This window comes from Giraffa tippelskirchi, chromosome 10, assembly GCF_054371585.1.
Source record: "Giraffa tippelskirchi isolate mGirTip1 chromosome 10, T2T-mGirTip1v1.2.pri, whole genome shotgun sequence".
In the NCBI taxonomy this organism is placed as follows: Eukaryota; Metazoa; Chordata; class Mammalia; order Artiodactyla; family Giraffidae; genus Giraffa; species Giraffa tippelskirchi.
Window position 1 is genome coordinate 126,647,763 of NC_137284.1, and position 13,634 is coordinate 126,661,396.

Here is a 13,634-nt window from a genome sequence, read left to right on the forward strand (position 1 = left end):
CCCGCACCCCTTGCTTTGGAAGGCCAAGTCCCAACCACTGGACCTCCAGAGAAGTCCAAGAATATGAGTTCTTGAATGGCTTCTCAGAGCCAAAATATTTTCGCCTGCATATTATGGTCATGGGATAAGAGTGAGTTTTCAGATCTGTCCTTTCTCATGACCTTATCCATGTTCAGAATGGTGCAGCCTTTCTGATCTTTTTAAATTTCCTGTAATCCAGTCCGCCTTAGCTGTTTATGGAATATGCGTTGTGTTGCTGGTTCACCTGGGTCCGTTTCTTTATGTTTCCTTCCATTTCCCTTAGCTTTGATCCTGAGCTTCTTCAGTAGAACTGATGGTGGAAAAAGAAGGTTGAAATGAAATCATCCTGCTTGCTCGCTAATAGTTTGGTGGAGTAAAGGCCCAGGCTTCTTATGGACGATACGACTTGGGGCTGTTTTGTCACATATCGCCTGCCTTTTATATGCCTGGGTAAATGAAGCTGTTCTGCAAAAGGAGGCCCAAAGTCCATTCACCTTTATTTCGTACCTAGTAGCGCTTGTCTCGTATTAGGTATTTCAGAGCAAAAGTTGTTTGTTTCTCTTTAAAAATACATACCTTTGTCTAAATAAAGTAAAACTTAGCTGAGATAAAGATGGTGTAAGAAGATATCCCAGCAGTAGTCTAATGGAAGGGCTCAGGCTGTAGAGTCACACAGACCTGGAATCCATTCCAGTTTTCCTACTGAACTTCCTGTGTGACCCTCTCTAAGCCTCACTCTCCTCATCTGCAAAATGGGGGCACTGATAGTTCTCACATCACACATTTTGGGGCTGTTTAATGAAGAACTTAGTATAGGATCTGGCATACTGTGTGTAGGAAATGTAAGCTGTCATAGTTACGTCAGAAAATTCCAGAAAGGTCATGAAAGAGACATGGCTATTGAAAATTCCTCTGTGAAAAAGCATAAAAATTATTAACGTGGCTATTGTTATTATCAAAATAAGCATTCTTAACTTGAGGTAGATCTAGTTATGATTCAGGTTTTGTTTCTTAGTAGAACATGTGGTAATTGTTTCCATGTGTTAAATGAAGATAACAGTCACATTTAAGGTAATAGGAAGGAGGTTGTAGCTCCAGGTCAAGGGCAAAAGAGGGCTTCCCAGTCTCCCTATTCCAGTACTGATCCAGTCAACTGATGTTCTTGATAGTTTTTAAGTATCTTAAATAGACCAAATGGCTTTTTCCTTTGTTTTGAAGTTGGGATTTTCTTTTCTTTTCTTTTTTGGTGAAAGAAAAGGGAAACTAGCCTATTGGGACATGAAAGAAGTTCGATGATTGCTACTAGAAATGCTTCGTCCATTAGGCTGAATTATGGTCCCCAAGAGAGCAATCCTGATTCCCACCACCTGTAAATGTTTCTTTATGCGGTAAAGAGCCGAGCAAAAAGATGTGACTAACTAAGCATCTGTAGATGGGGAGATTATCCTGCATTATCTGTTGTTGTTATTCAGTCACCAAGTTGTGCCCAACTTTTTGCATCCCCATGAACTGCAGCACGCTAAGCTCCTCTGTCCTTCACTCTCTCCCAGAGTTTGCTGAAATCATGTCCATTGAGTCAGTGATGCCATCCAACCATCTCATCCTCTGTCACTCCTTTCTCCTTTTGCCTTCAATCTTTCCCAGCATGAAATATTTTTCCAATGAGTCAGCTCTTCGCATCAGGTGGTCAGAAGTATTGGAGCTTCAGCTTTGGTATCAGTCCTTCCAATGAATATTCAGGACTGATTTCCTTTAGGAATGACTGGTTTGATCTCCTTGCAGTCCAAGGGACTCTCAAGAGTCTTCTCCAACACCACAGTTCAAAAGCATCAATTGTTCAGTGCTCAGCCTTCTTTATGGTCCAACTCTCACATCCATACATGACTACTGAAAAAGCCAGAGCTTTGACTAGACGGACCTTTGTTGGCAAAGTAATGTTTCTGCTTTTTAATATGCTATCTAGGTTGTTCATAGCTTTTCTTCCAAGGAGCAAGCATCTTTTAATTTCATGACTGCAGTCACCATCTGCAGTGATTTTGGAGCCCAAGAAAATAAAGTCTGTCACTGTTTCCATTGTCTCCCTATCTGTTTGCCATGAAGTGATGGGACTGGATGCCATGATCTTTTTTAATGAATGATGAGTTTTAAGCCAGCTTTTTCACTCTCCTCTTTCACTTTCATCAAGAGACTGTTTAGTTCCTCTTCACTTTCTGCCATTAGAGTGGTATACCTCATCTGCATATCTGAAGTTGTTGTTATATCTCCTGGCAGTCTTGATTCCAACTTGGGTTTCATCCAGCCCAGCATTTTGCATGATGTACTGTGCATATAAGTTAAATAAGCAAGGTGACAATATACAGCTTTAACCTATTCCTTTCCCAATTTTGAACCAGTCTGTTGTTCCATGTCTGGTTCTAACTGTTGCTTCTTGACCTGCATTCAGGTTTTTCAGGAGACAGGTAAGGTGGTCTGGTATTCCCATCTCTTTAAGAATTTTCCACAATTTGTTGTGATCCACAGAGTGGATCACAAAAAGACTTTAGCATAGTCAATGAAGCAGAAGTAGATGTGTTTCTTTTTGGAGGGAGGGGAGTTCCGTTTGTTTTTTCTGTGATTCAGTGAATGTTGGCAATTTGATCTCTGGTTCCTCTGCCTTTTCTAAATCCAGCTTGCACATCTGGAAGTTCTTGGTTTACGTACTGTTGAAGCCTAGCATGTGAATGAATGCAATTGGGAGGTAGTTTGAACATTTTTTGGAATTGCCCTTCTTTGGGATTGGGATGAAAACTAACCTTTTCCAGTTCTATGGCCACTGCTGAATTTTCCAAATTTGCTGACATATTGAGTGAGCATCATCTTTTAGGATTTGAAATAGCTCAGCTGGAGCTATCTTTGTTTATAGTAATGCTTCCTAAGGCCTGCTTGACTTCACACTCCAGGATATATGGCTGTAGCTGAGTGGCCACACCATTGTGGTTATCTGGGTCATTACGACCTTTTTTGTATAGTTCTTCTGTATATTCTTGCCACCTCTTCTTAAAATCTTCTGCTTCTGTTAGGGCCATACCATTTCTGTCCTTTATTGTGCCCATCACTGCATGAAACATTCTCTTGGTATCTCTTACTTTCTTGAAAAGGTCTCTAGTCTTTCCCATTCTATTATTTTCCTCTATTTCTTTGTATTGTTCACTTAAGAAGCCTTTCTTATCTCTCCCTGCTATTCTCTGGAACTCTGTATTCAGTTGGCTATATCTTTGCCTTCTTTTCATTTCTCTTCTTTTCTCAGCTATGTGTAAGGCCTCCTCAGACAACCACTTTGCCTTCTTGCATTTCTTTTTCTTGGGGATGGTTTTGGTTATCACCTCCTGTACAGTGTTACGAGCCTCCATCTATAGTTCAGGCACTCTGTCTACCAGATCTAATCCCTTGAATCTATTCATCACATCCACTATATAATCATAAGGGGTTTGATTTAGGTCATACCTGAATGGTCTACTTTCTTCAATTTAAGCCTAAATTTGCAGTAAGGAGCTCATGATCTGAACCAGTCAGATCCAGGTCTTGTTTTTGCTGACTGCAGAAATGTACATTGATCTATCAATTCTACCTCTAGGAATTTATCCTAATGAAACAGAAGTCCAGAAGTTTTATATAGGAGCATGTTGACTGCACTATTGCTGGCGTCAGAAAGAGATAGGAAGCAAAAAACTAATGTCTAAAATAGGATTGATTAAATTACAGTTCATTCATGTAATGAAATACTGTAAAGATATTGAAGAATCATGTAAGGATATTTAAATAGCACATTAAACTACTTGTAGTAATTTTAGGTTAAGAAAAGTAGCTTCTCCAAAAGTGTGAATTGTTAACAGTGTTCAGTTTGTTCTGGGACAACATATGATTTGTTTTTTCCCTCTGGATTTTCTGTATTTTAGACATTTTCATGTTGTAGGTACACTTAGGGATACAGCTATAAAATAATGCAACAAATGCTGTCTAAAAGAAGTTTGTATAGGATCAGTACTTAGGACTCAGTCTTTTTTTTTAGATTGAACTATAGTTGATTTACAGTGTTGTGTTAATTTCTGCTGTATAGCAAAGTGAGTCATATATATATATACACACATATATAATATGTGTATATATATGTATATATACACACATATATATATATACACACACATATATATATACACACATATTCTTTTTCATATTCTTTTCCATTATCATTTATCGTAGGTTAACAAAGATAGTTCCCTGTGCTATATAATAGGTCCTTGTTGTTTATTCATTCTATATGTAATAGTTTGCATCTACTAACCCCAAACTTCCTATCCTTCCCTCCACTTGTCCCCTCCCCTTTGGCAACAAGTATGATAATCTCTAGGTCCGTCCATGTTGTTGCAAGTGGCATTATTTCATTCTTTTTTAGGGCTGAGTAACATTCTGTTGTTTATATGTACCACATCTTCTGTATCCGTTCATCTGTTGATGGACATTTGAGGCTCAGTCTTAAACTGGATGGCTGAACTATGTAAATTTTTCTCAGTTCTTATTACAAAATAGGTACATTTACTTTAGAAACACAGCAAAAAAAAAAAATCATAAAATATCCATAGTCTTATTATCCTAAAATATCCACAGTTAACACACATGTGTGTTATGGGCTGTGTGTGTATGAGAGAGAGATATATATACACACACACAAATACACATATATAAAATAAATTTATAAAATTTCTATTCAAACTGTATACATATAATTTAAAATACAAGTTGGAAAACTTTCTGTAAAAGGCTGGTGGTAAAGATTTTAAACTTTAAGTGAAGTAAGTGAAAGTCACTCAGTCATGTCTGACTCTTTGCAACCCCAGAATTCTTCAGGCCAGAATACTAGAGTGGGTAGCCTTTCCCTTCTCCAGGGGATCGTCCTGATCCAGGGATTGAACCCAGGTCTCTCGCATTGCAGGCGGATTCTTTACCAGCTGAACCACAAGGGAAGCCCAAGAATACTGGAGTGGGTAGCCTATCCCTTCTCCAGTGGATCTTCCCTACCCAGGAATCGAACCGGGGTCTCTTGTGTTGCAGGTGGATTCTTTACCAACTGAGCAATCAAGGAAGCCCTTTGCCTGCTACATATTGTTTCTGCCAAGCAATTTCCTTTTTATTTGTTTCTCCTTCCCAGTCTCCCTCCTCTCTTCACTTTTCCAAACGTTCAAAAATGTAAAAAATTATTTTCAGCTTACAAGCTGTAAAAAAAATAGACCAGAGGCTGGGCTGCAGTTACCATCCCTGATTTAAATTGTGTAATACATTTATTTTAATGAGCTTGAGAGAAGAAGAAGAGCATGTGACCTTTTGCAAAGTATTATTTAGCAACAGTGAAATAAATTATTAAAATATGATCAGAAACACTAGACCTATGTGGGTGTTGCCCAGACTAGCCATTGGGCATTTGGGGCTCTGTGCTTTTGCTGGAGTTTTATTTGGATGATGATTGAAGGAGTCTGTCAATAGAGTTGCAGAAAATGGGTCTTTGTCCCTGAATAAAACTTTATTGGAGAATAATATCTCCGGGACCTGGCACCGTGAGAGTAGGGCTCCTCAGGTGGCTCAGTGGTAAAAAATCCGCCTGCCCATCCAGAAGACAGAAGAAATGTGGGTTCGATCCCTGGGCTGGGAAGATCCCTTGGAGTAGGAAATGGTAACCTGCTCCAGTGTGCTTGCCTGGAGAATTCCACAGACAGTGGAGCCTGGGGGCTGCAGTCCACGTGGTCACAAAGAGTCGGACACACCTGAGCAGCTGAGCACACCGTGTTGGAGAATATGGGTGATGGTTGCTCTATGGCATTGAAATTGATTTCTATCACTTAAGTCATAGGGTAGGATGTGTGCATCCTGTCTTCAGTGCTACGTGGCTAATTTAGCAAAAGTACCATATCCTGAATGAGATGTGATGAAGAGTTTTCTATCAGATGAATAAAATGACCTTTGACTTTCCTTTCTAGATATGCTCGGTGAAGGAACGGCACGCCAGTGAGATGAGGGACTTGCCAAGTCGATACGTTGAAATAGGTATGCCTTCTGTGGTGTAAACCTTCAAAAGAGAATCCATGTTATGAGGGAGGTACCTAAGGCCATGTTCTTCAGGGCTCACCACTGGCACCTGATGAAATAGATCAAGAAGCTTTTGAGTTTTGAAACTTGGCTATAGAGACCTTTTTGTCCTAACTCTATTTCGAGTTTTTAACAATAATTTTGTAATTGGCTTTGACATTAAATAACCATGGGTTTGGGGTTCTGGTTCTATTATTTACTACCTGCACTTTGGACAGATGTCCACATGCCTCAATATTCTGATCTACAAAATGGCAGAAAAGAATATACGTCCCATAGGTTGTTTGTAAAAATTCCAAGAGTCCATTCACGGCTCATAACACAGTACTCACACTTGGTCCTGATTCTTTACGCCTTCTAAATATTTACTTTCCTCATCACTGGTCTGGTCCAAGCTCCCGTGGTCTTTTATCTGGATCACTGCAGCAGACACTTAACTGGTTCATCTCTTTCCAGCATGAATTACTGTGCGTTAGTCCCCCCACTGCAGTCAAAATACAAATCAGACAGCGTCACCACTCTTCAGTCCCTTCCCAGTGTTCTTAGGTAAAGGTGAGACTCCTTAAGTTGACCATGGGGATCTGCACTGGCACTCACCTGCCTTCCTAACTTCAGCTCATAACAAGTGTCTCTTTGGTCTCTTGTGTTCCAGCCACACTGGCTTTCTTCTACCCACCCATGCTGCTTCTGTGCTTCTTCCCGTCTCTCTAGAATGTTTGTCTTGCCTCTTTTTGCTTATGGATCCCTTATCACCTTTAATTAAACCTCAGCTGAAATGTTGCTTTCCTGGGAAAGCCCACTGGCCACCCCTAAGCAGATCACATCCCCCCATGATGGACATGTAGCATTTCCCTTTCTGGATGTTGTTTGAGTTGCAGTGATCATGTGATTATTTGGTGCATTTCTGTCTCTTCCATCGGACTTCTGGAGAAGTAACCGATGTAACCTCCTTGTAACCTCCTTGTTTTTGCTCAGTGTTTGTTTCTCAGGGACCTGGCACCACGCATGACACGTAGTAGGTACAAAGTAATATTAGGTTGAATGAATCAGTGACTCTGGGAAACAAGTATTCAGGAAAAGTATGCCAAGGAGGCTATGCCACTACTTTTATAACTTGAGTTTTATGACCTAGTGCCAAAGTTATTCATACAGAAAAGGTGAAAACTGACTGACATTTGTCAGTTAAACAAATAAAATAAAAACTCTTTTTGTATTATTTAGTACTGAACAACAGAAGACAGAGTTTTGTGGCAAAAAAAAAAAGGTTTGCCATTTTATGTGTCAGGTAAATAGTTTGTTTACCCATTTGGATGGGAGATGAGGAATATACATTTGATGGGTTGTTATAAGCAGGGAGAAGCTGAGATAAATCATTTGCACAAGACTGTATTTCTACAAACAGAGAGACATTCCCACCTGGCTAATATGTTTGTAACATTTAAATATTTTATACTTGAAGTCATAAATTGGCGGTAGGGTTTTGATCATTGTAGTTGTTTGCCTTAGAAGGATAAATGAATATATAAATTCACAGTTTGGATTGCTTGGGGTATGGACAAAATAGGTGTATGCAGAATATAATGGTAATGAGAAAAACTGAGTAACCTGATAAAAAGGCAGAACTAGAAGATAAAGATAATTATTTCAGTCTCTCTTCTTTCCTGCTTCTCCCGTGCCCACCAGTAAAAAACCTGAACGTCTCAATGCTGTGTCCCGAGAGATAAGTATTAGAATATTTTAAATGCAGGTAAATAAAAAAGGGCAATAACTCTGGGAATTTTAGGATGTAAAAATTGCCTGAAAGGCATGAAAATGTAGCAGTGTCATCTTTCCTCCTTACTTGGTATTATTACTCAAGTACTAGGTATGGGGCATTGTGCTATGTGTACTATCTGCTTTAGTCCACTTTACCATCACAGTAGCCCTTTGAAGGGCAGGTGGTAGCCTTCTTATTCTATAGATGAAAAAAACTGAGGCTCATAGTGGTAAATAACTCATCCAAGATCTTATTGCCATGGCATTAAAATGGATAGAATCTAACCCCACAGAATGACCAAGCAAGGAGGCCAGGCAGTTTGCCGAATTCCGATCTGATCTTGATAAGTACTTTAATGTCCCTGAGCTGGACTTTCTTCACTTGTAAAATGGAGGTTACGGACTTCCCTAGTGGTGCAGACTTCCACTGCAGGGGGCACGGGTTCTGTCCAGGGTCTGGAAAGTAGATCCCATGTGCCTCATGGTGTGGCCAAAAAAAAAAAAAAATTTTTTTTTTAGTAAAAAATAAAAAGAAATAAAATGGAGATGATGAGACCTACCATTCCAGATGGCTGGGACAATTAGGTGTGATGTAAAGAAAGTCTGCAACACACTCCTTGGCATACAGTAGGTGCTGACTGAACCACAGTGGTTATCATCACTGTGTAGACTTTCATCCCAGCTCCTCAACTGCTAATAGCTAGAGCCCTGGGATCACATTATTAAAGTGTAGTTCATCTGTACTACAATTTCCGTGAAATAGACTGTGTGCGGGTACCAACAATATCACATTACAGACATTTTACTACTATGGTTAGTGGTTAAGTACCATTTTTTTCCCCTCTTGAGAGCAAACCTTTAAGAATATAAACCATTTCCACAGCAGGAGGCAAAGTGGTTTGGATAAGAGTCCTTGACTAGGATAAAGGAAAAGAGAAATATTAGCGGGTCTGGATTACAATTTGCTTTAGCCCTAGACAGTATAAGCCACTGTTCTTTACTAAATGAGGTGAAAATGGCATTGAGATGAAAGAAATGCCTGTGGCTGTACATTTTTTAGAAGGCAGTTGTTTATAGCTCTTCCTTACAAGGCAGAATCTCAAAAACAATGTATAAGTTATTCCTCTCAATAAGATATTAATTTATTCTTGTAAGCGAAAGATAATATTGATAGTAAATATTAAGCTTACTGGCCAGTCTTCAACCATGAAGACATAAGGTTACTTAAGACTTTTTAGATGTCATTTATTCTTCCATATTACAGTGTTAAAATAAAATATGTTGTGGTCCATGATTGCTTTACTTATTTTAACTTAATGGGTGTCTTGTCACGGGACTCCCTAATCCTCTGCTCCTTTTCATAATAAAATGTTGGGGGAAAATATTCAGCACAGAAGAATTAATAGATTAGAGATAATCAAACTGAATTCTAACAGAGCAGAAAACCATACAGGGCTAGATCCTTAAGCAAAAACACCCTGAACTGTCCTGATTCCCATTGAGATTTAGACACGGAGATGAAACTTTTCACCAAAGTCATCCTTGGTCCAATGGCATGGTAATTGGGAGCTGATATGTTCTTGGGAAATGAATCCAATATTGGTGTGTCATTTGGGGGGCATCTCCTGTCGGGGCAGGTAATTTACATGCAAGGAATTAACGATTAACTCCCTAGTCTTGATCTCATGTGGGAATTTGTTTCAAACAAATAATAAGAGAAAATCTATATGGGAAGCTATATAGAATGAGAGGAGCCAGGAAGATAGGGAGGAGAAAAGCAAGGGACATCTTTTTCACTTTAATTAAGCAGAGTCCATATCTTCAGTTGACTATATGCTGTGGCTCTATTGAGTACATTGTTCTATTTTCAACCTCTTGATTGACTGGGAAAACGGTGACTTGGAAATTGAAGGGCTTTTTGCATGACATACGAAAGCTGTGAAATTAATACCCTTCTTAGATCTAACTGTCTCTCTCTCCAGCCACCTGTTAGCATTCTGACTCAGACACACAGGTTCCAGCAGTGGGACAGTTCTTCTGTGCACGAGAGTAACAAAGTTTATCTCCATGTCACAGTCTCAGCAGGAATCAGGATAGTTCAAGGTTTGCTTATGGGTTTAACTCTGTGTGGTTTTCTGTTCTCTTAGAATTTAGTTCTATTCTCTCGAGTCTATTAATTCTTCTCTTCTGCCTTAATTTTTCCCAATAATTTATTATGTCAATTATTAAACATACAAAAAAGTAAAGAATTTTACTGTGGGTTCCTATTTACTCACCTCCTTGATTTTGCAATTAAGGTTTTATTGTGCTTGTTTTATTACATGTCAGTTCCTCTGTCCATTCCCCCTCTTCTTTCTCACTCAGTGATGGAGGCTCAAATGTTTGTTGCAAGTAGAATAAATAAATTTTCTCTACAATAAGGAGTGGTAAGAAATCTGCAGCACCTGAAGTAAGAAGTGTATTTTGTTCATTTTATAATCACCACCACCAGGCACATGCTACATGCATTGCAAACAGAATTTCATTTAATCTTCACAATGATTCCAGTGGAGGGAGTTGTTATCCCATTTTACAGGTGAAGAGGCTGAGGTTCAGAGGGATCAAGTAACCTGCTTAAGATGATGCCTTCAAAAGCAGAGAAGGCAGCATTTGAACCCAGATAAGCCTAGCTTCAAAGCTGTTGCCTCTAACTACTGTGTGATGCGTTCTTCCCTGCATGCCTTCCGCCTAACCCCTGCCCTCATTTGCAGCCAGAGTAACTGATGAAAAGCAGTTTTCTCTGGGCACTCAGATACAAACCATGGGGTAGAAATTCTGTGAAGACTCTTTAAATATGCCAGTGAGGATGTCTGCTTACCTGTTCTTCAAATAGCCAGATAAAAAGGAAACACAGTACATTTGTTTTTGTTTTATTTGGGTTCAGTAAAGTGTCTCATTTAGAAAAGTAGAAATGTTATTTCCCCTTATTGTATTCTGGGACTGACAGCCCTTCATTATTTTCTCAGAGAACTCTAGAACCTAGTTGCCTGGGATGGCTGTCAAGTTGTTTCTGAGGAAACAGAATCACATCCAGACTGGGATGTGATTCTTGCAGCCCTTTGAAAAAGAGGAAAAGCTCTTATGTGTGCTTTCTTAGTGTTCGACATAAGTTTAGTTGGTGCATCAAGGTAGTTTTGGAAACTTTTGTGGGGATGCAGGTGGTTAGGTCTCTGAATTTTTTTATTTTGTTATGGTAAGAACACCTCACATGAGATCTACTGTCTTAACAAATTTTTTAAGGGTATGATGTATTGTCACTGATGATGTGTATAATGTTGTACAGCAGATCTCAAACTTAATTCATCTTGCTTAACTGAAACTTTATGTCTGTTGATTGGCAACTCCCCATTCCCCCTCCTCAGCCCTTGCAACCACCACTTTACTCTTTGATTCTATGATTTTGACTATTTTAAGTACCTCATATAAGTGGAATCATGTAATATTTGTCTTTCTGTGACTGGATTATTACAGTTAGTGTCAGATGACCATTATAACTACTACTGTGGGCAGGAATCCCTTAGAAGAAATGGAGTAGCCATCATGGTCAACAAAAGAGTCCAAAATGCAGTACTTGGATGCAATCTCAAAAACGACAGAGTGATCTCTGTTCGTTTCCAAGGCAAACCATTCAATATCATGGTAATCAAAGCCTATGTCCCAAACAGTAACACTGAAGAAGCTGAAGTTGAACTGTTCTATGAAGACCTACAAGACCTTTTAGAACTAACACCCCCAAAAGATGCCCTTTTCATTATAGGGGACTGGAATGCAAAAGTAGGAAGTCAAGAAACACCTGGAGTAACAGGCAAATTTGGCCTTGGAGTACAGAATGAAGCAGGGCAAAGGCTAATAGAGTTTTGCCAAGAGAACGCGCTGGTCATAGCAAACACCCTCTTCCAACAACACAAGAGAAGACTCTACACATGGACATCACCAGATGGTCAACACCGAAATCAGATTGATTATATTCTTTGCAGCCAAAGATGGAGAAGCTCTATACAATCAGCAAAAACAAGACCAGGAGCTGACTGTGGCTCAGATCATGAACTGCTTATTGCCAAATTCAGACTTAAATTGAAGAAAGTAGGGAAAACCACTAGACCATTCAGGTATGACCTAAATCAAATCCCTTATGATTATACAGTGGAAGTGAGAAATAGATTTAAGGGACTAGATCTGATAGAGTGCCTGATGAACTCTGGACAGAGGTTCGTGACATTGTACAGGAGACAGGGATCAAGACCATTCCCATGGAAAAGAAATGCAAAAAAGCAAAATGGCTGTCTGAGGAGGCCTTACAAATAGCTGTGAAAAGAAGAGAAGCGAAAAGCAAAGGAGAAAATGAAAGATATTCCCATTTGAATACAGAGTTCCAAACAACATCAAGGAGAGATAAGAAAGCCTTCCTCAGCGATCAATGCAAAGAAATAGAGGAAAACAATAGAATGGGAAAGACTAGAGAACTCTTCAAGAAAATGAGAGATACCAAGGGAAAATTTCATGCGAAGATGGGCTCGATAAAGGACAGAAATGATATGGACTTAACAGAAGCAGAAGATATTAAGAAGTGGCAAGAATACACAGAAGAACTGTACAAAAAAGATCTTCATGACCCAGATAATCACGATGGTGTGATCACTCACCTAGAGCCAGGCATCCTGGAATGTGAAGTCAAGTGGGCCTTAGAAAGCATCAGTATGAACAAAGCTAGTGGAGGTGATAGAATTCCCATTGAGCTATTTCAAATCCTGAAAAATGATGCTGTGAAAGTGCTGCACTCAATATGCCAGCAAATTTGGAAAACTCAGCAGTGGCCACAGGACTGGAAAAGGTCAGTTTTCATTCCAATCCCAAAGAAAGGCAATGCCAGAGAATGCTCAAACTACTGCACAATTGTACTCATCTCACACGGTAGTAAAGTAATGCTCAAAATTCTCCAAGCCAGGCTTCAGCAATACATGAACCGTGAACTTCCAGATGTTCAAGTTGGTTTTAGAAAAGGCAGAGGAACCAGAGATCAAATTGCCAACATCCGCTGGATCATCAAAGAAGCAAGAGAGATCCAGAAAAACATCTATTTCTGCTATATTGAGTATGCCAAAGCCTTTGACTATGTGGATCACAATAAACAGTGGGAAATTCTTCAAGAGATGGGAATACCAGACCACCTGACCTGCCTCTTGAGAAACCTGTATGCAGGTCAGGAAGCAACAGTTAGATCTGGACTTGGAACAACAGACTGGTTCCAAATAGGAAAAGGAGTATGTCAAGGCTGTATATTGTCACCCTGCTTATTTAATTTATATACATCATGAGAAACACTGGCCTGGATGAAGCACAAGCTGGAATCAAGATTGCCAGGAGAAATATCAATAACCTCAGATATGCAGATGACACCACCCTTATGGCAGAAAGTGAAGAAGAACTAAAGAGTCTCTTGATGAAAGTCAAAGTGGAGAGTGAAAAAGTTGGCTTAAAGCTCAACATTCAGAAAACTAAGATCATGGCATCCAGTCCCATCACTTCACGGCAGATAGATGGGAAAACAGTGGAAACAGTGAGTGACTTTATTTTTCTGGGCTCCAAAATCACTGCAGATGGTGACTGCAGCCATTAAATTAAAAGACGCTTACTCCTTGGAAGGAAAGTTATGACCAACCTAGATAGCATATTAAAAAGCAGAGACATTACTTTGCCAACAA

General features: G+C 39.5%; 1 protein-coding gene across 4 annotated transcripts in view; it reads left to right on the forward strand.

Moving 5' to 3' along the window:
* VPS41 (VPS41 subunit of HOPS complex) overlaps nt 1–13,634 on the forward strand; it is a 184,825-nt gene that overhangs the window by 125,152 nt on the left and 46,039 nt on the right. For all 4 annotated transcript variants that reach the window (XM_081537428.1, XM_081537430.1, XM_081537426.1 and 1 more), the window contains one exon: nt 6,030–6,096. In XM_081537428.1, the coding sequence (XP_081393554.1) occupies nt 6,030–6,096 (67 nt within the window). The remainder of the gene's footprint in view (nt 1–6,029; nt 6,097–13,634) is intronic.